Source organism: Barbus barbus (assembly GCF_936440315.1).
Source record: "Barbus barbus genome assembly, chromosome: 7".
NCBI classification, from domain to species: domain Eukaryota; kingdom Metazoa; phylum Chordata; class Actinopteri; order Cypriniformes; family Cyprinidae; genus Barbus; species Barbus barbus.
Window position 1 is genome coordinate 13,788,541 of NC_136735.1, and position 22,310 is coordinate 13,810,850.

Sequence of the window (22,310 nt, forward strand, 5' to 3'; positions counted from 1 at the left end):
GGGCTCATTCCAAACTTCCTCAGCCGTCTCAGGAAGAAGAGGCGTTGGTGTGTCTTCTTCAGCACTGCATCTGTGTGAGCGGACCATGTGAGATCCTCAGTGATGTGAACACCGAGGAATTTGAAGCTGTTTACTCGCTCCACAGGTGTCATGTCGATGGTGATGGGTGTGTGTTCTCTGCTCTGTCTCCTGAAATCCACCACCAGCTCCTTGGTCTTATCGATGTTGAGTGAGAGGTGGTTCTCTTGACACCATTTAGTCAGGGTTCTCACCTCCTCTCTGTAGGCCGTCTCATCGTTGTCAGTGATCAGGCCTATCACCGTTGTGTCGTCAGCAAATTTGACGATGACGTTGGAGCTGTGTGTTGCTGTACAGTCATGTGTGTACAGGGAGTACAGGAGTGGGCTGAGGACGCAGCCCTGAGGAGCACCAGTGTTGAGGGTCAGCGGGGATGAAGTGTTGATAATGAATGTGGGGAATTCAGCCACATTGGAGGGTTTCCGAGCATGAACCGCCTTTTTAAGGTCATGCCACAGCATCTCAATAGGATTCAGGTCAAGACTTTGACTAGGCCACTCCAAAGTCTTCATTTAGTTTTTCTTCAGCCATTCAAAGGTGGATTTGCTGGTGTGTTTTGGATCATTGTCCTGCTGCAGAACCCAAGTTCGCTTCAGCTTGAGGTCACGAACAGATGGCCGGACATTGTCCTTCAGGATTTTTTGGTAGACAGCTGAATTCATGGTTCCATTTATCACAGCAAGTCTTCCAGGTCCTGAAGCAGCAAAACAGCCCCAGACCATCACACTACCATCACCATATTTTACTGCTGGTATGATGTTCTTTTTCTGAAATGCTGTGTTACTTTTACGCCAGATGTAATGGGACACACACCTTCCAAAAAGTGCAACTTTTGTCTTGTCAGTCCACAGAGTATTTTCCCTGGTTCCCAAGTCTTGGGGATCATCAAGATGTTTTCTGGCAAAACTGAGAGGAGCCTTTATGTTCTTTTTGTTCAGCAGCGGTTTTTGTCTTGGAACTCTGCCATGCAGGGCATTTTTGCCCAGTCTCTTTCTTATGATGAGTCATGAACACTGACCTTAATGATGGGGTGGGGTGCAAACACTTTTTCACACAGGGCCATGTGGGTTTGGATTTTGTTTTCCCTTCATGAGAAAAAAAACCTTCATTTTTAAAAACTGCATGTTTTGTTTACTTGTGTTATCTTTGATTAATATTTAAATTTGTTTGATGATCTGAAACATTAAAGTGTGACAAACATGCTATAAAATAAAAAAAAATCAGGAAGGGGCCAACACTTTTTCACACCTATATATATATATATATATATATAGGATCTCACACACACCAAAAAAATCTCAAGTACAACTTATATAGAACAAAAAAAAAAAAAAAAGAAGTCCTTCATTTATATAGAGCTTGCAATACAGAGACACAATTCCCAGACATTTCACTTACACTTTCATATACCCATCTTCAAATAATTAAACTTTCAGATTTCATATTCACCAGAATATACAGTGTAAACATGCTTTGTTTCCATTTATTAACAACTCATTTTAAAGTAAATATCAAATAAAAAAATCTATAAATCATGAGATTTTTCAGTATCCTCTTTCCCTAGACACATGGTCCGTTTTCACTAAGGTCACCATAAGAATTTACTTAATGCTTTAATCAAAGAACTGACCAAGTGGATCAAGATCTCGCCTTCATATTGGAAATGGAAGAGTAAGATTACCCACAAAAAACAAGAGGGGAAAACCACACTTCTTGAACTCACTATCAAGCCAGCTGAAGTGTGCCTCCTGTTGAAAATGCTCCTGGCTGACAATGTGGTTAAATCTCTGGCATGTCAGAGCCAGCCTGAGGATTGCAGAGCAGCCATCTTCTAGAACTACAAAGACAAGTATACTCTGGAGAATGTCATCTGGCAACTGTATATATGAAACAAGATTTACCGGTAATATACAGTCAAGTCAAGCCATTTTCATCAACATTAAAGTGATTATTAACACATGCCTGCAAAATGTCAGTGGTCACTGCACCATCCTGTGAAACCCTTGCGATCTTTGCTGGGAGTGTAGTTACCTTCAAAAAGTCAAACATAAACAGATTGTTTAGGAAACAGCTGCATATATATATATATATATATATATATATATATATATATATATATACGATATATACATGCTACTTTCACTACTTTTACTAAGTGCTGTGTATCCTTTTCCTAGGGACATGAAAGAGAGGTGGCAGACTTCCTTTCCCCATCTTCCTACCTTCCTGTGTAAAATGTGCAAATCTTCGACCATGTCTGTAATTGACATTGACCAAATATGTTTATCATGCTTTCCCACTTTGATAGTAGTATCTACTAAATGTACTACTTTTCATTTCATGAACCGTACCCCTCAATCTCAAGGTTCTCAAGCACAACCTTGCACCACCACCTCCTCAGATATGGCATGTCATCCTGAACATAAGAACAGTTGTAAGGTAATTTAAAACAATTAACATTAAACATTTTTATGTTAACACTAAGACTTCACTTACAATGGTGAAATCAAATGCTGCCTCCATAGTTATGTACCAGGCATACTGTAAAAGCAGAAAGGCTGTTATTTTGCCATGGCTGTGTATGAGTAAAAATTCACAAAGATGAATAAAAACGAGGTGCTCAGTAATAGCGTTAATGGGCATAATGGACATGGTGTGGAATCAATGAATGTTGTGTGGACATTAATAAACATCCTGAAAATGAGCTTGGCAACTCACCATAACCATGAATACTCCACAGTCAATCCCAAAATGTTGTAGGGGTAGTCCCTGTTTGAAGAAAGAACAACCATTATGAAGAATTTACAATGATTGTCAACCTTATACATGTTGTTCTTGTATATATATATATATATATGATTATGATTAAGCTGGGGAACACAAACAATGCAGAACATTCAGTGTTTGGTTGTATAATGTATAATTCCATCGTGTTTATTCATTTACATTTACATTTAGTCATTTGGCAGACGCTTTTATCCAAAGCGACTTACAATTGGGGAATACAAAAAGCGATTCATCTTAAAGAGGCAATCAGACAGAGAAAGTGCTCGTAACACCAAGTCTCAGTCATTGTTCAAATAAGTACAAGCTAGTAAGGGAGGTAGAGAAAGATAGAGGGAAAGAGTGAGTTTTTTTTGTTAGTTTGTTTTTGTTTTTTGTTTAGGATGAAGTCAATTACTGCCGAAAGAGATGAGTTTTCAGTTGTTGCTTGAAGATTGACAGGGATCCAGCATTCCGGATAGGGGTGGGAAGATTATTCCACCAGCCAGGAATGGTGAACGAGAATGTTCTGGAGAGTGATTTTGAGCCTCTCTGTGATGGTACCACAAGGCGTCGCTCACTAGCAGATCTCAGACTTCTGGAGGGGATGTAGGTTCGTAATAGTGAGTGGAAGTAGGAGGGTGCTGAGCCTGTGGTAGTTCTGTATGCAAGCATCAGTGTCTTGAACTTGATGCGAGCTGCCACTGGTAACCAGTGCAAGGAGATGAAGAGAGGTGTAACATGCGCTCTTTTGGGCTCGTTGAAGATCAGTCTTCAACATTCTGCATTCTGAATCATTTGTAGAGGTTTGATTGTGTTTGATGGCAGACCAGCCAGAAGAGCATTGCAGTAGTCCAGTCTAGAAACGACAAGGGCCTGGACAAGAAGTTGTGCAGCATGCTTTGTCAGAAAGGGCTGGATCTTTCTGATGTTGTGTAGTGCAAACCTGCAGGATCGAGCAGTCTTTGCAATGTGCTCTTTGAAGGTAAGCTGGTCATCAAAGATTACACCAAGATTTCTGACCGAAGTTGATGGGGTAATCATTGATGAGCCTAACTGAATCGTGAAGTCATGCTGTAGAGTCAGAGTGGCAGGGAAGACAAGAAGTTCCGTCTTTGCCAGGTTTAGCTGTATAGGTGATGTTCTTTCATCCATGCCGAGATGTTGCCAGGCAGCCTGAGATCCGTGCAGCTACCGTTGGGTCATCTGGTTGAAAAGAGAGATAGAGCTGTTTGTCATCGGCGTAGCAGTGATAGGAGAAGTCATGTGCATGTATGAAGGGACCCAGTGATGTAGTGTATGTGGAGAAGAGGAGGGGTCCAAGAACCGATCCCTGAGGAACTCCAGTGACCAGTTGATGTGGTTTGGATACCTTCCCTCCCCAGGCCACCCTGAAAGATCTACCGGTGAGATAGGATTCAAACCAGCGGAGAGGAATCCCATTGATGCCCAGTGATGAGAGGGTAGACAGGAGAATCTGATGATTGACAGTGTCAAAAGCAGCAGAAAGATCCAGCAGAATGAGGACTGATGATTTGGAATCGGCCTTTGCAACTCGCAGGGCTTCAGTGACTGAGAGTAGCGCAGTCTCTGTTGAATGGCCGCTTCTGAAACCTGACTGTTTAGCATCCAGTTTGTTGTACTGTGAAAGAAACCGTGAGAGCTGGTTGATGACAACTCGTTCAAGTATTTTCCCTACGAATGGAAGGAGAGAGACAGGTCTGTAGTTTTCTAAAAGAGAAGTGTTTAATGTAGGTTTTTTCATCAGTGGGGTTACCCGAGCCTGCTTGAATGCTGTGGGGAAGATGCCTGTGAGGAGAGATGTGTTGATAAAATGTGTGAGTGCCGGTAAGAGTGTGGGAGAGATTGTTTGGAGAAGGTGTGAGGGGATTGGGTCGAGAGGACATGTTGTAGGATGGCTGGAGAGAAGAAGTTTGGATACTTCTGCCTCAGTGAGGGGACAGAAGGAGAAGATGCGAGTTAGAGCAGTGGATGTGGTTGATTGGAGGTCCTGTGGAGTTGAGAACTGGTTACTGATTGTTCTAGTTTTGTCTGTGAAAAAAAAGAGGCAAAGTCGTCAGCGGTTATCAAAGTGGTGGGAAGTGGAGGAGGGGGACAGAGGAGAGAATTAAATGTTCTGAAGAGATTACGCATATTCATCCTTTTGTGCGTAATTTCATCCAAGCCCTGTGCCTTCTGCTTGCACTGCACGTTGCGACAGCGTCAGTTCGCATTGTAGCGATGATAAGATAAAATTACCTAAGTTAAAGGTTCAAGAACTCACAGCGACGCCATTTTGAATAATTCAAGTGGAGGTGACGTATTTCCTGTTCGCGAGTAGAGCTCCACTCGCCCACGGTCTGCAGCCAGACCCCTCTCACAATGTCAGTGACACAAGACGCAGTCCATTGACATGTATCACAGGTTTTAGTGACACATGCCACTGAAAACCGGAAGTGCCACCGAGCATAGTGTCATGTGCCAATGGCATCTGTGCGTCAGATGTCATGTCAGTTAATGTTAAAACTGCTGCTGTGCAGGAAGGGTTACTGGTGTAGACTACCATCTATAGGAGACAAGACGCCACTGCATGATAATAAGATTTATCAGTCAGTAAAGCAGCACGTTGCCTGTTTAGAAATGTATTTAATCATAAAAAAGGTAATAAAGCTGAATTTTTCTTCATAAAAATGATTTACACAAAAATAAATGAATAGTAATTAATATTTAAAAAATATATTGAAAATACCTGAAATGTTGAAATTCATATCAAATGTACAGTCACAATCCTGCTGTAACATAAGCTCCCGGACACAGATGTTAATAAAAGAGAGTTGGTGTTTATTGAACAGGTGAGTAACTTAGGCAGTGCAGTGGTGACTGGAGGTGAGTGGTTGTATACTGAAGACGTTGCTTGATAGAGGTGAGTGGTCTAATGAGCCTGTTCTTTTCTTCCACAGGTATAGAGTTCAGACAGCACGGGGGAGATTCCTGGAGCACACAGATCACGGAAACGCCCAATCTGGCAGGAGAGGAACACACAGGAGGAAGACACAGGAGGTAAGTAGCAGAGGGTAAGTTTCATAAGAATATACTCAACGAGACGATGTCTGGAGAGAAGTCCACTTCGTTGTGTACGAGATCGGATGCTGGAGTGAATGGAGAGTGTGCTTAAATACTGGGGATTATTGCTGCGGTGATGAGGTGCAGGTGAGCGTGATCAGAACTCGGGTGATGCGGAACGTTGTGATTGGCGGAGAGGAGAGCCTGGCCGATCTGTGACAGTACCCCCCTCTCCACGGCCCGCTCCTGAGGGCCGACCCCGGCGTCGTGGTGGTCTTCCTCGGGGAGCCGGCCAATCGGGGTGAGCTGTGTGGAACTCCTCTAGGAGCGTCGGGTCCAGTATGTCACTTCTGGGGACCCACGAGCGTTCCTCAGGACCGTATCCCTCCCAGTCCACAAGGTATCAGAATCAGAATCAGACTCAGAAAGAGCTTTATTGCCAAGTGTGTTTGCACACACAAGGAATTTGTCTTGGTGTTATGAGCTTCCAGTACAGAAAGTACAAACATAGTGCAGACAACATATAATTAAGGTGATAAAGAACACTAATGAAGAGAACACACAATAATTAAGAATAACAATAGTAATAAAAATAAAAATATACAGAAAAGAGACATGACCATAGACAGAACTGTGAATGTGCATGTGTCCTATGTACAGATGAAGGTTTGATGAGTTATTTACAGATGTACAGTACCGGGGTGTGTTATGTGTTGTTCAGGTGGGATACGGCCTGGGGGAAAAAACTGTTCTTGTGTCTGGCTGTTCTGGTGCTCAGTGATCTGTAGCGCCAGCCAGAGGGCAACAGTACAAAGAGAGAGTGAGCTGGGTGTGAGGGGTCCAGAGTGACTTTCTTAGCCCTTTTCCTCACTCTGGAGGTGTAAAGTTCTTGGAGGCTGGGCAGAGGGGCACCGATAATTCTCTCAGCAGTCCTAACTGTCCGTTGTAGTCTTCTGATGTCTGTTTTGGTAGCTGAACCAAACCAAACAGTTATAGAAGAACATAGGACAGACTCGATGATTGCAGAGTAGAACTGTTTCAGCAGCTCCTGAGGCAGGTTGAACTTCCTTAGCTGGCGGAGGAAATACAGCCTCTGCTGGACCATTTTCGCAATAGAGTCAATGTGATTGTCCCACTTCAGGTCCTGGGAGATGGTGGTGCCCAGGAATCTGAATGACTCTACTGAAGTCACAGTGCTGTTCATGATGGTGAGTGGGGGGAGATCAGGGGGGTTTCTCCTGAAGTCCACTATCATCTCCACAGTTTTGAGCGTGTTCAGCTCCAGGTTGTTAAGACTGCACCAGACAGCCAGCTGCTCAACTTCCTGTCTGTAAGCAGACTCGTCACCGTCCTTGATGAGGCCTATGACTGTAGTGTCGTCCGCAAACTTCAGGAGCTTGACAGAGGGGTCCTTTGATGTGCAGTCATTCGTGTAGAGGGAGAAGAGCAGTGGGGAGAGAACGCAACCCTGAGGGGCGCCAGTGCTGATGGTGAGAGTCCTGGATGTGAGTTTGCCCAGCCTCACTAGCTGCTGCCTGTCTGTCAGGAAGCTGGTGATCCACTGACAGATGGAGGAGGGCACAGAGAGCTGTCTCAGTTTGTCTGCGAGAAGGTCAGGTATGATGGTATTGAAGGCCGAGCTGAAGTCCACAAATAAGATCCTTGCATATTTCCCAGGTTTGTCGAGGTGTTGCAGGATGTAATGCAGTCCCATATTGACAGCGTCATCCACAGACCTGTTTGCTCTATAGGCAAACTGAAGAGGATCCAGCAAGGGTCTAGTGATGTCCTTCAGGTAGGCCAGGACCAGTCTCTCAAGTGACTTCATGACCACAGACGTGAGTGCGACAGGTCTGTAGTCATTAAGTCCAGTGATTTTGGGCTTTTTGGGGACGGGAATGATGGTGGAGCGTTTGAAGCAGCAGGGAACTTCACACAGCTCCAGAGATCTGTTGAAGATTTGTGTAAAGATGGGGGCCAATTGGTCAGCACAGACTTTTAGACAGGCAGGTGAAATACCGTCTGGTCCTGAAGCTTTCCTAGATTTCTGTTTTCTGAAGACCCGGTTCACATCCTCTACACAGACTTTAAACGCAGGTAGAATGGTGGGGGAGGGAGTAAGGGGGGTTGCAGGGGGGGAAGGTGAATGTGTGAAGTGCAGATCAGAGCAGGTGCTGGATGACAGTCTGGCCTTTTCAAATCTGCAGTAAAACACATTGAGATCGTCAGCCAGTTGTTGATTCTCCACAGACTGTGGGGGTGGTGATTTGTACATGGTGATGTTCCTCAGACCAGTCCATACCGACGCCGGATCGTTGGCTGAAAGTTATTTTTTCAACTTCTCAGAGTAGTTCTTTTTAGCTACTCTGATCTCCTTTGTTAGTCTGTTGCTGGCCTGGTTATACAAGATTTTATCCCCACTTCTGTAAGCGTCCTCTTTGGCCTGACGAAGCTGTTTGAGTTTCCCAGTAAACCACGGTTTATCATTATTGAATGATAAGAATGTCCTGGTGGGGATGCATATATCCTCACAGAAACTGATATATGATGTTGCAGTCTCTGTGAGTTCATCCAGATCGGTGGCAGCGGCTTCAAAAACACTCCAATCAGTGAGGTCAAAACAAGCTTTTAAATCTTGCTCTGCTTCATTATTCCATCTCTTAACAGTTCTTAATACAGGCTTAGAAGATTTGAGTTTTTGCCTATAGGTCGGTATGAGATGAACCAAACAGTGATCAGAGAGCCCCAGAGCTGCCCGTGGGACAGAGTGATATGCATCTTTAATTATTGTGTAACAATGATCCAATATATTACTGTCTCTGGTGGGACATGTAACGTGCTGTCTGTATTTTTATCAGAAGGTACTCCAGTTTACCACCACGGCGCCGGGATTCCAAGATCTCCTTTACCCGGTAGACGACACCTTCCTCGAGGATGAGAGGGAGAGGGGGTTCCTCCGTTTGGCCAGGCTCTGGGGAGACAGAAGGAAAGAATGGTTTGAGTAGTGAAACGTGGGATGTATCTTGTAATGTGGAGGTAACAGAAGTTTGTAAGTGACGGGGTTGATCTGTTCCAGAATCGTGAAGGGGCCAACGAATCTGGGACTAAGTTTCCGGCAAGGCAGGCGTAGCCTAATGTCCTGTGTCGACAGCCATACCTTCTGTCCTGGATGGTACGTGGGAGTGGCAGACCGTCGAACATCTGCAGAGATACGTTGTCTACGCACTGCCTGCTGCAGCTCATGGTGTGCTGCGTCTCAGACTCCCTCGCTCTCTCGGAACCAGTAATCCACTGCTAGAACGTTGGACGGTTCCCCTGACCAGGGAAACAGGGGAGGCTGGAAACCGAGCACACACTGGAAGGGAGTGAGTCCAGTCGAGCTCTGGCGAAGGGAGTTTTGGGTGTACTCGGCCCAGCCTAAGAACTGGCTCCAAGAGTTCTGGCGGCCATGGCAGAAGGTTCTCAGGAATCGCCCCACATCCTGGACCTTGCGCTCGGTCTGCCCATTAGACTGTGGATGATATCCTGAGGAGAGGCTCACAGTCACACCTAGGAGAGAGAAGAACGCTTTCCAGACCTTGGAGATAAAGTGGGGTCCTCGGTCCGACACAATATCTTCAGGCATACCATATGTCCGGAAAACCTGATTAAAAAGGAGCTCTGCCGTCTGAAGAGCCGTAGGTAAGCCTGCAAGAGGTATAAGGCTACAGAACTTAGGGAACCGATCAATTATGACCAGTATACATGTATTACCATCTGAAATGGGAAGGTCTGTAATGAAATCTACCCCTAGGTGTGACCAGGGACGGTTTGGTATGGGTAATGGATAGAGTTTACCAGAGGGTAGATGGTGGGGACTCTTTGAGATGGCGCAGTCTGGGCAGCCTTGCACGAACCTTCTCACATCCCTGGCCATACTGGTGATTCGGTGGGCAGCCCGGCGGATTAGCTGGCGGAGTTGTAGAGGCGACTGGTGGAGAGGTCCACTGAATGGGGCTAGTAATGATCTCGGATGGCAGTATCCTTTCTGGTTCCTCTGGAGCTTCCTCCGACGTGTGCATTCGTGATAGGGCGTCCGCCTTTACATTTCTGGGGCCAGGACGATAGGAAATCTTGAATTGAAAGCGCGTAAAGAATAAAGCCCACCTTGCTTGGCGAGGATTCAACCGTCTAGCCTCATGGAGATACTGTCGATTTTTATGATCTGTCAACACCAGGAGAGGATGAGCTGTCCCCTCCAGCCAGTGCCTCCATTCCTCTAAGGCCAGCTTGATGGCTAGGAGTTCCCGATTGCCGATGTCATAATTTCTTTCCGCCGGGCTGAGCTTGTCCGACACCTGTAGTAGAAGCATCCACTTCCACAACGAACGGCAACCTTGGGTCAGGGTGAACCAGGAGTGGTGCACTGGTGAATGCTTGTTTAAGCTCTTCGAACGCCTCCTGGGCCCCAGGAGTCCATGATAAGGATTTGGCCTTTCCTTTCAGTAGGTCAGTGAGAGGACTGGTAAGTGTACTGTAGTTGGAGATGAATCTGCTGTAGAAATTGGAGAAACCTAGGAATCTTTGGAGCTCTTTTATACTGGTGGGACGGGGCCAGGAGGTAATAGCTTCTACCTTCCCCTTGTCCATACGAATGTCACCACTGTTTATGACATACCCGAGGAAGTGGACTGTGGACTGGTGGAAGGTACATTTCTTGGCTTTAAGGTATAGTTGGAATTCCCGTAGACGCTGAAGGACCTCCGCAACATTTTGGCGATGTTCGGCCAGGCTCCGGGAATAGATGAGTATGTCGTCGATGTAGACAATGACGAATCTGTGGAGGAATTCCCGGAGCACCTCATGCATAAAACCCTGGAAGACAGAAGGAGCGTTGACTAACCCATAGGGCATTACCCGGTATTCGTAGTGACCGGTGGGTGTGACGAATGCTGTCTTCCATTCGTCCCCTTCTCGTATGCGGACGAGGTTATAAGCGCTGCGGAGGTCCAGTTTGGTGAATATGGTGGCACCGCGCAGTTGTTCCAGGGCTGTAGGGACAAGGGGAAGAGGGTACCTGTATTTTACGGTGATCTTGTTAAGCTTACGATAATCAATACAGGGTCGGAGTCCTCCATCCTTCTTGGCCACGAAGAAGAAACTGGAAGCAGCAGGGGAGGTTGAAGGAATTATGTAGCCTTGCTTTAACACCTCCTCAATATACTCCTCCATGGCCTTCTGTTCCGGGAGTGACAAGGGATAAATCTTTCCACGAGGTACTGGCTCACCTGGAACGAGATCAATCGCACAAGTCCCATGGCCGATGTGGTGGTAGCTGTGCAGCTCTCCTGGGACAGAAGACATCCTTAAAGTGGGAGTAACAGGATGGAACGTCCACAGATTGTTTCTCCACTGGGCTCTCGGTCGATGTGGAGTGAACAGGAAGTGAAACTGGAGAGGTAGGACGAGGTAGTGGTAACTGTGGAAAGCATCGAGAGAAGCACTCCTCACCCCACTGAAGAATTTCCTCAGTCCTCCAGGATAGAGTAGGGTTATGCTGTACAAGCCAGAGGCGGCCGAGAATGATGTCCACAGTGGAACCCTCCAGAACCAAAAGATGAAGTTCCTCCTGATGTAAATGTCCAATCTGAAGATGTACGGGGCCAACACGATGTCTGACATGACGTCAAGTGAGAGGTTTACCAGTTATTGATTGTACTTCATAAGTCTTCTCCGTAATCGAGGTCAGGAGTCGGAGTTGTCGACAGAGGCTTCCGGAGATGAAACTGCCCATGGATATGGAGTCAAGGAGGACGGTAACTGTAATTACAAAATTTCCGGCAGTAAGCTGGGCATGGGTAGATAAAGGATTCATCTTAGTGATGGTAGGGTGAACCGTACTCACCAAAACTCGAGAAGGACGAAGGGGGCACTCCAGAATCCTGTGCCCACCGGTTCCACAATATAAGCATAAGCCTCTAGACAAACGTCTTCTCCTTTCGGCTGGCGTTAAGCGATTGGAATCCGTTAGCATGGGTTCTGGAGGGTCACTGGGCTCTGGCTGGCGAATGGGAGGAGTGGCAATGGCTACTGAGGTGTCCGTGGAGCATGACTGGACGCGATGAGCACAACGGATGGATAGTTGAATGAATTTTTTGAGCCCATAAGTGTCATCATAGGCGGCTAGGTGAAGGCGGAGGCTGGGATCAAACCCTTGACGAAAAGCCGTGAGGAGAGATGGCTCGTTCCAGCCACTAGCGGCCGCCAGGGTACGAAATTTAAGTGCATATTGATGAATTGACATAGTGCCTTGTCGTAAACGATACAGCTGCTCACCAATCGATGAGTCTCCTGGCGAAACGCTGAAAACCTCCCGAAAATGAGCCAGGAAGTTGGAAAATGACTGCGTTGCTGGACCCGCTTGTTGGAGGACAGTCTCCGCCCACTGGAGCACACCTGTTAGAGAGGTAACCACAAAAGCGATCTTTGATTGATCATCTGGGAACATCTGTGGATGTAGGTCAATGGTAAGTGTACACTGTAATAGGAAGCCATTGCACTCCTCCGCCGAGCCAAAGTAGGGCGCTGGTTGGGCCATGGGACAGGCGAAAACGATCGGAGAAGAAGTGCTGGTTGGTGGCGGTGCAGGAGCCGAAGGAACTGGTGAAGTAGATGGACGGGTTAAAATCCTCTTCAGGGTATCCACCAGCTCCTGGAATGGATCTGCGGTACTCATCCTGTTCAACGGTATTGCGGTCCGATCTTCTGTAACATAAGATCCCGGACACAGATGTTAATAAAAGAGAGTTGGTGTTTATTGAACAGGTGAGTAACTTAGGCAATGCAGTGGTGACTGGAGGTGAGTGGTTGTATACTGAAGACGTTGCTTGATAGAGGTGAGTGGTCTAATTAGCCTGTTCTTTTCTTCCACAGGTATAGAGTTCAGACAGCACGGGGGAGATTCCTGGAGCACACATATCACGGAGACGCCCAATCTGGCAGGAGAGGAACACACAGGAGGAAGACACAGGAGGTAAGTAGCAGAGGGTAAGTTTCATAAGAATATACTCAACGAGACGATGTCTGGAGAGAAGTCCACTTCGTTGTGTACGAGATCGGACGCTGGAGTGAATGGAGAGTGTGCTTAAATACTGGGGATGATTGCTGCGGTGATGAGGTGCAGGTGAGCGTGATCAGAACTCGGGTGATGCGGAACATTGTGATTGGCGGAGAGGAGAGCCTGGCCGATCTGTGACACCTGCTGCTGCAAAAAACAATAGAAACATCACAGAAATTCTAATGGTTTGCCCTACAAATACCATTACAAACAGGGGCGTCATGCGCTCATTATTTCTGAGGGGGCACGAGTGAGTGTGGGGCTCGTCGTGCATGCCATGTGACACACAGTATAGCCACGATAGCACTGTATAAAAATAGGCTTATGTTTTATTTATTTTTTTTCGAAATATTCCCAAACTGGTTAACTATTTCATGAAATATCTCGATTCTCAAATGTGTAAGTAAATCATGAATTTTGCATGATTGCATGTTGCACGAGTGTCCTATTGTCAATCTGTCCAGGATTCAGTTCTTCATTATTGAACACATGGAATCTTCCACTGCAAGTTTTGATGAAACTTAGCAGTTTGTTGATGTTACGCACAAATGAATGTGAATGTTTTTGTCCTCCAGATGATCTCCATGAGTGAACAGTGCCATTTATCTGTAAATCTGCCTAGCTGAATCACAAATAAGAAGACGTGAACTAAGAGCAGAAAATAAAATGCACTCTCAAAATGTTGCCTGGTGTAGTGTTTAACCACATATTATCTTTATTTTAGCTTTTAGGGAATCACTCTTAAGATGATTATATGATTTATATGATTAATTGCTATTAATCAGAATGTCCAACTTATACCTGGTTAACGATACCTTATTAACGACTTGTCCAGCAAGTATTAAAATCAGCACGTTATTTTTTTTAACAATTTGTTTATCTTATTCGCTGGCCAACCATAAAACAACCCAAATAGTTAACTTTAGTTATCAAGCTCATGAACGTAGGTAACGCGATCTTTTTGGCAAATAATTACGATTTGCAAAATCACATAGCACAGACAAGAGATTTCTTAATGGAATCAAAATTTATTTACTACTCTAACACAATACTAAACTTAGACAACACAAAACATACAGGTAATGAGTTGTTTTGATCTGAAGAGAGTCAAAGCTTAGGTTCTAATGCTCATTTCAACCTGAGGGAAATCACACGCAGGAACTCTATCTTTACTCTTAAAAGATAAATGCAACCAGTTTCAGCCAATTCAGGAGATTTTGTCTTACTGTCTTTTGCTTTCGGTCGAGTTCAGGCTTTTTCTTCGGTTCAAGGAGTCTCTACTTCAACTTCTCTGCTTTCAGCTGAATTCAGTTCCTTCCCAGTTTGAGACGGACCGTGCGCGGATTGGCGGCTTGGGAGGTCGTGTCACGAGGGTACTCTTCAGTGGTTGGTTGGCTTCGTGCTGACTTGATGACGCTCTCAGGAAGTCGTTTTAGTTCTTAGCTTCAGATGTTAGTTTCTCTCAAAGTTTAACTGAGTCTTGGTCTCAGTTGCAATGCTCGGCCGTGATGTTGGTGGCAAGAAGCGCTTTGCAGCGCGTGAGCAAACGAGAGACGAGCGAGTTGAACTTAAGCTTTTCTTTTCAGTTTCCAACAACAACTGAACTTTTACAGTTGTGCATCTGTTTTTAACGGGCCAATTTGGGATCTGCCCACGGGCGCCTGACCCAATCGGATTCTTCCTGTGGGGCGTTTGATCCAATTGCAAGTGCTTCTGTGGGGCGGAGCCCTGCACAGCTGCGTGTTGTGCATACATTATCTTGTTTAGTGATCGACCGATATTGATTTTTTTTTACCAATTATTTACATGCTTATGTGCCCGATAACCGATATGCAGAACCGATATTTATTTACTGTTATAAAGTAAATAAATGACTGCGTGAAGCAAGTCCATACTTCACTTTGGTTTTTCCTCCTTTCAGTCATCTTAACAAAAAATGTTTTGAGAATTAGCAGTCTTTCATGCAGGGCTCTAGACTCATTCTTCCCACTGATCTCACTTTTGCGACTAACTTTCTCAATTGGTCGCACGAGCACATAATTTGGTTGCAATTTGTTTTTTGTTTTTGCACATTTGAACATTTGATTAATCAATGCATGCTGATGAACTTTTATCATAGTTTATAGTTATATGGTAATGAAAGTGTTCAACATTCAACTGGTTCTTTTTCATCTGTATTATTTGTGATTTAAATTTTGTGAACAGGAATTCCTTTTTTCGTGCGCTTTCACTTTCATGTCATATTTTACAAGAAAAGATCATTGTGTTTTGTTTATATCTATACACCTTTCATTTTTTAAGACTAAAACAAAAGATGGATTCATTGTTATTCTTAATTAAAAAGCACAACAACAATAAAACAGTACGTTGACAAACTAGCTTTTATAACATTTATCAACAAAAACGAATAAGATGAGGCATGGCACAGGACACATCACATGCTGTCTTATATACCGAGTATATTATAGAATGTTTAGCAAACTCTGAGGAAGCAAATAAATATTAAAATAATTTTTTTTTTTTTAATTAAGGAAAGCCTCCATAGCGTAACGTGAGGTAAACAGCGAAGATAACAAGTGTAACGGGCGTGTTTCGTCTTTAACAGTTTGTTAGGTTGGATGCACGTCCATTAACCCTTGCATATTCTGCGTTGTGTTCTTGTTGTGTTGATTGAAGGAAATACGCAGACCACGACCAACTGCTGGTTTCTCTTTTAATGAAGGCGAAACAGCAAATTTGTTTCCTCTCAGCGAGCCTAGTGCAGACTGTACAAATCAACAAAAAAATACATAAGGCTCTGTCACATGCAGTCTCCTCCACACAACACACAGGTCTCAAGCTCCTCCTCTCAGCTAATCTGGCGCAAACTGCATATACATATACTGATAGAACTTTTAGTATTTTCAGCAAAAATACTTTTAAATAAAAAAATGTGAAAATGAACTGAATAAATTATAAAATGCTCAATGTAATTGACAACATGAATTTCTTTTACATACTTAATACAACCAATGTAAACACTATGCCAGGTGAATTATAATGAACATTATACACATACCTGTACAAATCAACAAAAAAATACATAAGGCTCTGTCACATGCAGTCTCCTCCACACAACACACAGGTCTCAAGCTCCTGTTAGCAGATAAACATACAGAAAATCCTGTAGACTAGCACGTGGAAACATGTCTACTTTAAAGCTTGCAAAAAGTCTGTTTACAAGGTTTACGTTCAATTGACACATTAACTGCATGTTCACACCCTCAAAACTAACATTTATACATGCATAAAACAAAGTTTGCATCGTACAAAAACCGAAATAAATGTTTAAAACTGACGAGCAAAATAATACATTACCTCCTCTCAGCTAATCTGGCGCAAACTGAAAGAAGCGCGTGAATGACGCCACAAGGCCTGCGACACTCTTAAAGTGACAGTACAGGTATTAACACTATGGTCTGAATACAACATCCAGGCATAAATACTGGCAATAGAACACATCTTAAACCTATAGAAAACAATGTTCATCAGGATTTGGTGACATTTCAACCGTAAAAGTAAAGATATAATTTCAACCTACAAGCTTCTCAAAACGAAAACAAGAAGAAAAGTAAAACTAAACTGGCTGTTGCTGACAGGACTTACATGTTTTTCTACAAGAACACCAGCATGTTCACCTTCTCTGGTTTAAGAAGAAGTGGTCTTTTACTTTAGTTTGAAAACAAAATCCTCCGTTGCGCTCTGTCCGCGACGCGCACCTTCGCGCTCGTGCTGGCGCGGCGAGTATAAACCAGGCTCTACCCACGAAGCACTCGAGTTGAAAGCACCTTTCTTCACATGATCAGTGAAATCTGACTCCTGCTATAATGTGCTGCGGCTGGCAGCGCGCGCTGTATGAAGCAGACGCTTTGGAGCAGCGCAGACCATGCACTCGTACAAATGCGACCACATCAAATTTTAACTTGCAAAAAATTACCATTTTGGTCGCAGTCTAGAGCCCTGGCATGTTAAATTTAATCTTCGTATTACAACAATAAAAAACATTTTATTTATAAAAAAGCTTTAGCAGCAACACTAATATTAGCAGTAAGCAAAATAAAGGTAGAATGTCTAATGTTTTCAAATAGAGAAAATAAATAAAGGACAGGAGTTATATCAACTTCATTTTTAACTACAGTTTTAGTAGGTTTATAAACTGTTTAATAGGCTAAAGAGTGAAGAATAATTCACGGAATAATATTCTCTGGAATATTGGAATATAACGAGCATTGTATTTTATTGCATTTCTCAACTGGCATGCTCTAAATTATGCTGCTGACAGCGCGGTTTATTATGCATTTACACAGAACTATAGGCTACTCAAACTGCGATCGATTGCAGAGAATTTCCATAGAGTTGTATTAATTTAGATGTTTATAAACAAAATAATGGTTATATAGTAAGTGTTAACACAATTTAGGGTGCTTCAAAAAAGTGAATCTTGTTAAAAGTTACATGCGGTGGCCATGCTGAGCATTTCTTGAGCATCAGCCTGAACTGCAATATGAAAGCGGCTTCACGAGACTAATGATGAGCATATAGACAACAGAGAGAGAATTAAATTCAATGCTTTTATTTCCAACATGCAATCATTCATGGCTGTATTATTTAATTCATGCAAAATTACGTCTTTATTTGGAGAGGACTTGACGGATTATCTACGTGACTCCGACTTCACGAGACTAATAGACCACAGAGAGAGAATTCAATTCAGTGCTTTTATTTCCAACATGCTCTGATTCATGGCTGTTATTTCAGGCAAAGTTATATCTTTATAGGGACAGGGCTTGACAGAGTATCTTATTTATCATATTTCTTAGAGCCAAGTTGCATAAACTATATATCAGGCATTTATGTAATACATCTAATTTGTGCATTAATGACTGTAATATTAAATAGTTTACTAACTACAGCAAATCAAGTACCTGCACGCCGTTGTTGTTGTTGTCTCGTCTCCCCTCAGATGCGCTGCAATTGCGATCATGCGCGCAATTCTCAAAACGTCTACAAGATGGCAGTGTTTATCGGGGAATCCGATATTACAAAACCGATATCCGATTATGGAAAAATGCTTAAGTATCGGGAAAAATATCGGTAAATCGATATATCGGTCGATCTCTAATCTTGTTCAGTTATTTTATCACATGAACAACTTATGAACAGCAGACTTCTATTCGTATTGTAATCATGCATTGATGAAAACAGATCATTTTCATTCACACCACAATATTATATATTATTATACAACGTAACTTAGCATAGCCAAGAATACATATATCATTTGTATTCATTACGCGGTTAAATGCATTGATTAAACGATCCTGAATTCTAAATAATCACATCGAGCATGTGAACTGACATCTAGTCATTAGGTAAACTTTATGCATTGAAAGATTACAACAATATCATAAGTTTCAATAATACCTCAAGCTTATAAACATAGAAAAACATTCTTCATATAGGTTGTAACTATATTGTCTGTAGTGTTTTGTTTTCGAGTATACTTTGTTTCAGTCGCAGAAACTTAGTATAACTCGTTCCCTTTTAAAACCAAATATCCTTAAGCAAAGGTGTGGCTCTCTTTGTCTGTTTAGAGAGCGCAACAGAAAAGGCGTGCTTCCCTCCTCCTCTGGGAGAAGCGCGGGTTCGTGAGGAGGTCACTTTTTTTTTTGGAAAGTTGGGAGTTGTCTTTAGTTCGAGTCGGCTGTAACAAGGCCTTTGAATTAACTCCAATGTAAAGTAAAATCCGGGAGTATGAGTTCTGTTTTTTTTTTCAAAATTGACAAAGGGAGTTTTCTCCATCCGACTTATGTATGATAAAACCAGCCAAGCGCTTAAAGCTGCTCTTCTCTTAAAAGCATCCAGATGTGACTGTTCCATATATCCTGGTTTTATGGTCCCAGGAGAAAAGGGGGTTCGGAGCGATGGGCGCTGGAATGCGAGCTTTGATCCTTGCTTCAGGAATGTGTTGAAAATAGGTGTGTGTGCGTATCCTGATTAAGACCAGTTGCATAAACTTAGTCTCTATGTTAAGACAGTGTCTTAAGAACTAGTCAGACCAACTAGGAGTTAGCTAAAGGGTAATCAGTCTTATTTTTGGATTCAACTCAGACTAACCAACATTTTTATGTAACCGAATTAAAAAATCATGACCAGTCTTAAGGGAAAAAATTAGCTGACTAACTTTTAAGACTAGTCTTAACCTTTTATGCAACCGGCCCCTGGTCTTACACTGGTGTATCATCACTTTAACACAACACATTCGCCTGCTGACAGATGAATCACTGGAACAACAATTCTACTGAATGATTAATAACATCAAAGAAGCATGCGAACTGCCAAATAATGAAAAATAATGGCACAAAGAGGAAAATAATGGTAACACTTTACAATACGGTGGCACTAATATGCATTAATTTTAATTCATGCTTAACTAATGCACAGATAATCGTGGAGTTAATATATATATATATATATATATATATAACTCATGAAGAACTACACCATTTATTAATAATTACTGCATCAGCAACACATAAACATTCTATATGATTCATAGATTAAGTAATCAATAAATTTTTATTAGTTAAATGTGTCATAATGTATTAATTCTCTAATAACATATTATATTAACTAATAGTCCAAATTCATGTGTTAAATACCACAGTGGATCGAAGCCATGCAGTTCAACTTCCAGTTGTCTGCTTTAATTAATCATTAGCTAATGATTTGCAAAGATATCATTATGTTGAGGCACATGACTAACTAATTCAAAATCCATAACCACAATGACACTGTTACGGGGCAAACGAGACATGAGACGTGCAGATCCATTTGCAAGCTTTATTCCAAGACGTGGTCAAAAACACAGGCAGGGTCAAAACATCAGCAAACAGGCATAACACAGTCTTAGATCGGCAAACAATATCCAGAGGGCTTGAGAAGAGGGGTAGTCCAATAACATGAGCAATAGTCCAAGCGAGGTACAAACAGAGTCCGAACGGCAAGGCAAAGGGTAAATCCAAGATACACAGGCGAGAATACAAGACTGGACTAGAAACTATGAACACAAGACTAGACTAGACTAGAAACTATGACTGGAAATGGCTCTGTAAAGTGCTATCACTAGGAGAGCGATAAACGCAGACAATACTCGGCGATCTGACTGAGGAAGTCCATGTCTGCGTCCTAATGTGCATACTATCCATCCTAAATTCTATGTGATAGTAGTAATTGTCAATACTATTTAGGGCAGATAGGGTGGATAGTATGCACATTGAGACGCAGGGCAAGGCTTAAGTAAGGCATGTGATGGGAATCAGCTGTTTAATCAGTGCAATCAGCTGTGTGTATGTCATCAGTTTAATGGATGATGGGAATTGTAGTCCGGGGTGACGTGCAACAGTTAGCAATTACAACAGTTAACATTACAAAAGGCATAGTACCTAAAGAATAAGCAATAGTAAGTAACATTAGCCTACTGGTACTTAATTGAAAAGAGTATCTAAAAAATAAGTACTAATAACATGAAAATATATACACTGGTACTTGTGCGGTTTACAGAGTAAATGTTAAAATGGCTTGCCATAGGACATGACAAGCAAAGGGCGAAATGAAATATAATGTGGCGATGAATTAAAAATTTGTTCCCATGACTTTAAATGTATTCTTTCATTTTATTTAAACACAGGACACAGGACCAAACATGTTTAAAAATTGTAAATGTGAGTATAAAATGAGAGTATAATCAATTCGATGCAATTAACAATTCATCAAATATCATTAAATATGAAGTGTCTGTATAAATATATTATTTTATTTTAGGGGTGTCACAGAATGGCCAGGCTCATCACAAAACCAATTACCACGATCCGCTTCACCTGAGTTCTGATCACCTTCACCTGCACCTCATCACCTCTACTATCACCACCCTCAATAAGAGCACCGTCCTCTGTTCACACAGTTGTCTGATCTTGTTGTGACTACAAGGAGAGACCGCTTACGAAGCTACTAGGCTGAGTATACTTCCTGTACTTCCCTACCTGTCGTACTTACCTTCTGCCTTGTTCCTCTTCATCCACCCCGCTCTCAGGAACCAGCTCCTGGTGACTACCATCTTCCCCGAGCTCGAAGTAACTCCGGTTCACCACGGACCTGCAAGTTAAGAAAGGGACGGTTAGAATCCTGACGATCGATCACCAAACTCACGGAGAATCACCACTCCCCTGTTCTCACATCATCCACCGGTGCTGGGAAATCACCAAGACTGTTAATAAATATTATCACTTGAAATGCTTACCTTTGTGTCCGACAGTTCTTTAACAAGGGGCTTGTTTTGTTTGTTTTATGTGAGGCTTGGCTAAACAAGCCCATAAGAGAATATTAAATACTACTCTTACTTTTTATTATACAAATATGTCATTTAAAATGTCTACAAATTTATAAAACTGATGGTTTTGAAACATCATGAAGCAGTGCTTCGAAAGTACCCAAGTTTTGCAAGCACTGTAGTCAAATGGGAAAGCAAATTCTAAATGAAAATTAGTTTGCCAATTCAAATTTTAGTTGCCTCTCATTCAAATTGGTTTGCTCTTTCACTTAAATATTTTCTGTGATTTTGAGAAAAAGAAAAGGATCTATTATCAATTTTATGTATGGTTTGTTTGGTTTTCTGATGATTCCTTGACATTGTTGTTGCAAATTCTGCTGATTTGTCACCGCAATAATATATCATGTAATCATGCTCCATAAAAAACTACAAATATCAAATCAAACTGAATAGAAGCCAAAATAACTTAGGAGAAAAAGAATAAATAGCAACCATGATCACCCTTGTGCTTGTTGCATGAAAAAAATCCACAATTTCAAAACTTGATTCTCTCGTAAGGAAATGTTGTGACAAATATATCTTAAGAAATCCCTGTCATCATGTGCAATGACTGATAATGAATAAATGTGTACATCACATAATTAATAATGCTTGTTTTTACGCTGATTCTCAAATCTGTATTTGTACCTCCATTCCCTGAGAAAAACACCTACTAAAATGAGTTAACAGTACAGTTCATTGAATGACAAAGAACCTGCTTAATCAATACAAACTAAATTTCATACTGTATATTCAGTTACAGATATTCAGTTTGTCGATGTCATATATGGGCATACTGTGAATTTATCAAAACACCACCTGCATAACAAGCACACATGCATGAAGCTAAAGTTTTATATTTAACCTGATTAAATGTACAGTATCTCACAGAAGTGAGTACAA

General features: G+C 42.4%; 1 protein-coding gene across 1 annotated transcript in view; it reads right to left on the bottom strand.

The window, feature by feature from the left end:
* Window positions 1–12,788: 12,788 nt before the first annotated feature.
* LOC306872704 (GTPase IMAP family member 8-like) overlaps window positions 12,789–22,310 on the bottom strand; it is a gene marked incomplete at its 3' end in the record, with an annotated part of 35,911 nt that continues 26,389 nt past the window's right edge. Inside the window, exons 10-13 of the mRNA XM_079421462.1 lie at window positions 22,205–22,226; window positions 21,095–21,193; window positions 13,036–13,147; window positions 12,789–12,878 (exon numbers count right to left, since the gene is read on the bottom strand). Of these exons, the coding sequence (XP_079277588.1) occupies window positions 12,789–12,878; window positions 13,036–13,147; window positions 21,095–21,193; window positions 22,205–22,226 (323 nt within the window). The remainder of the gene's footprint in view (window positions 12,879–13,035; window positions 13,148–21,094; window positions 21,194–22,204; window positions 22,227–22,310) is intronic.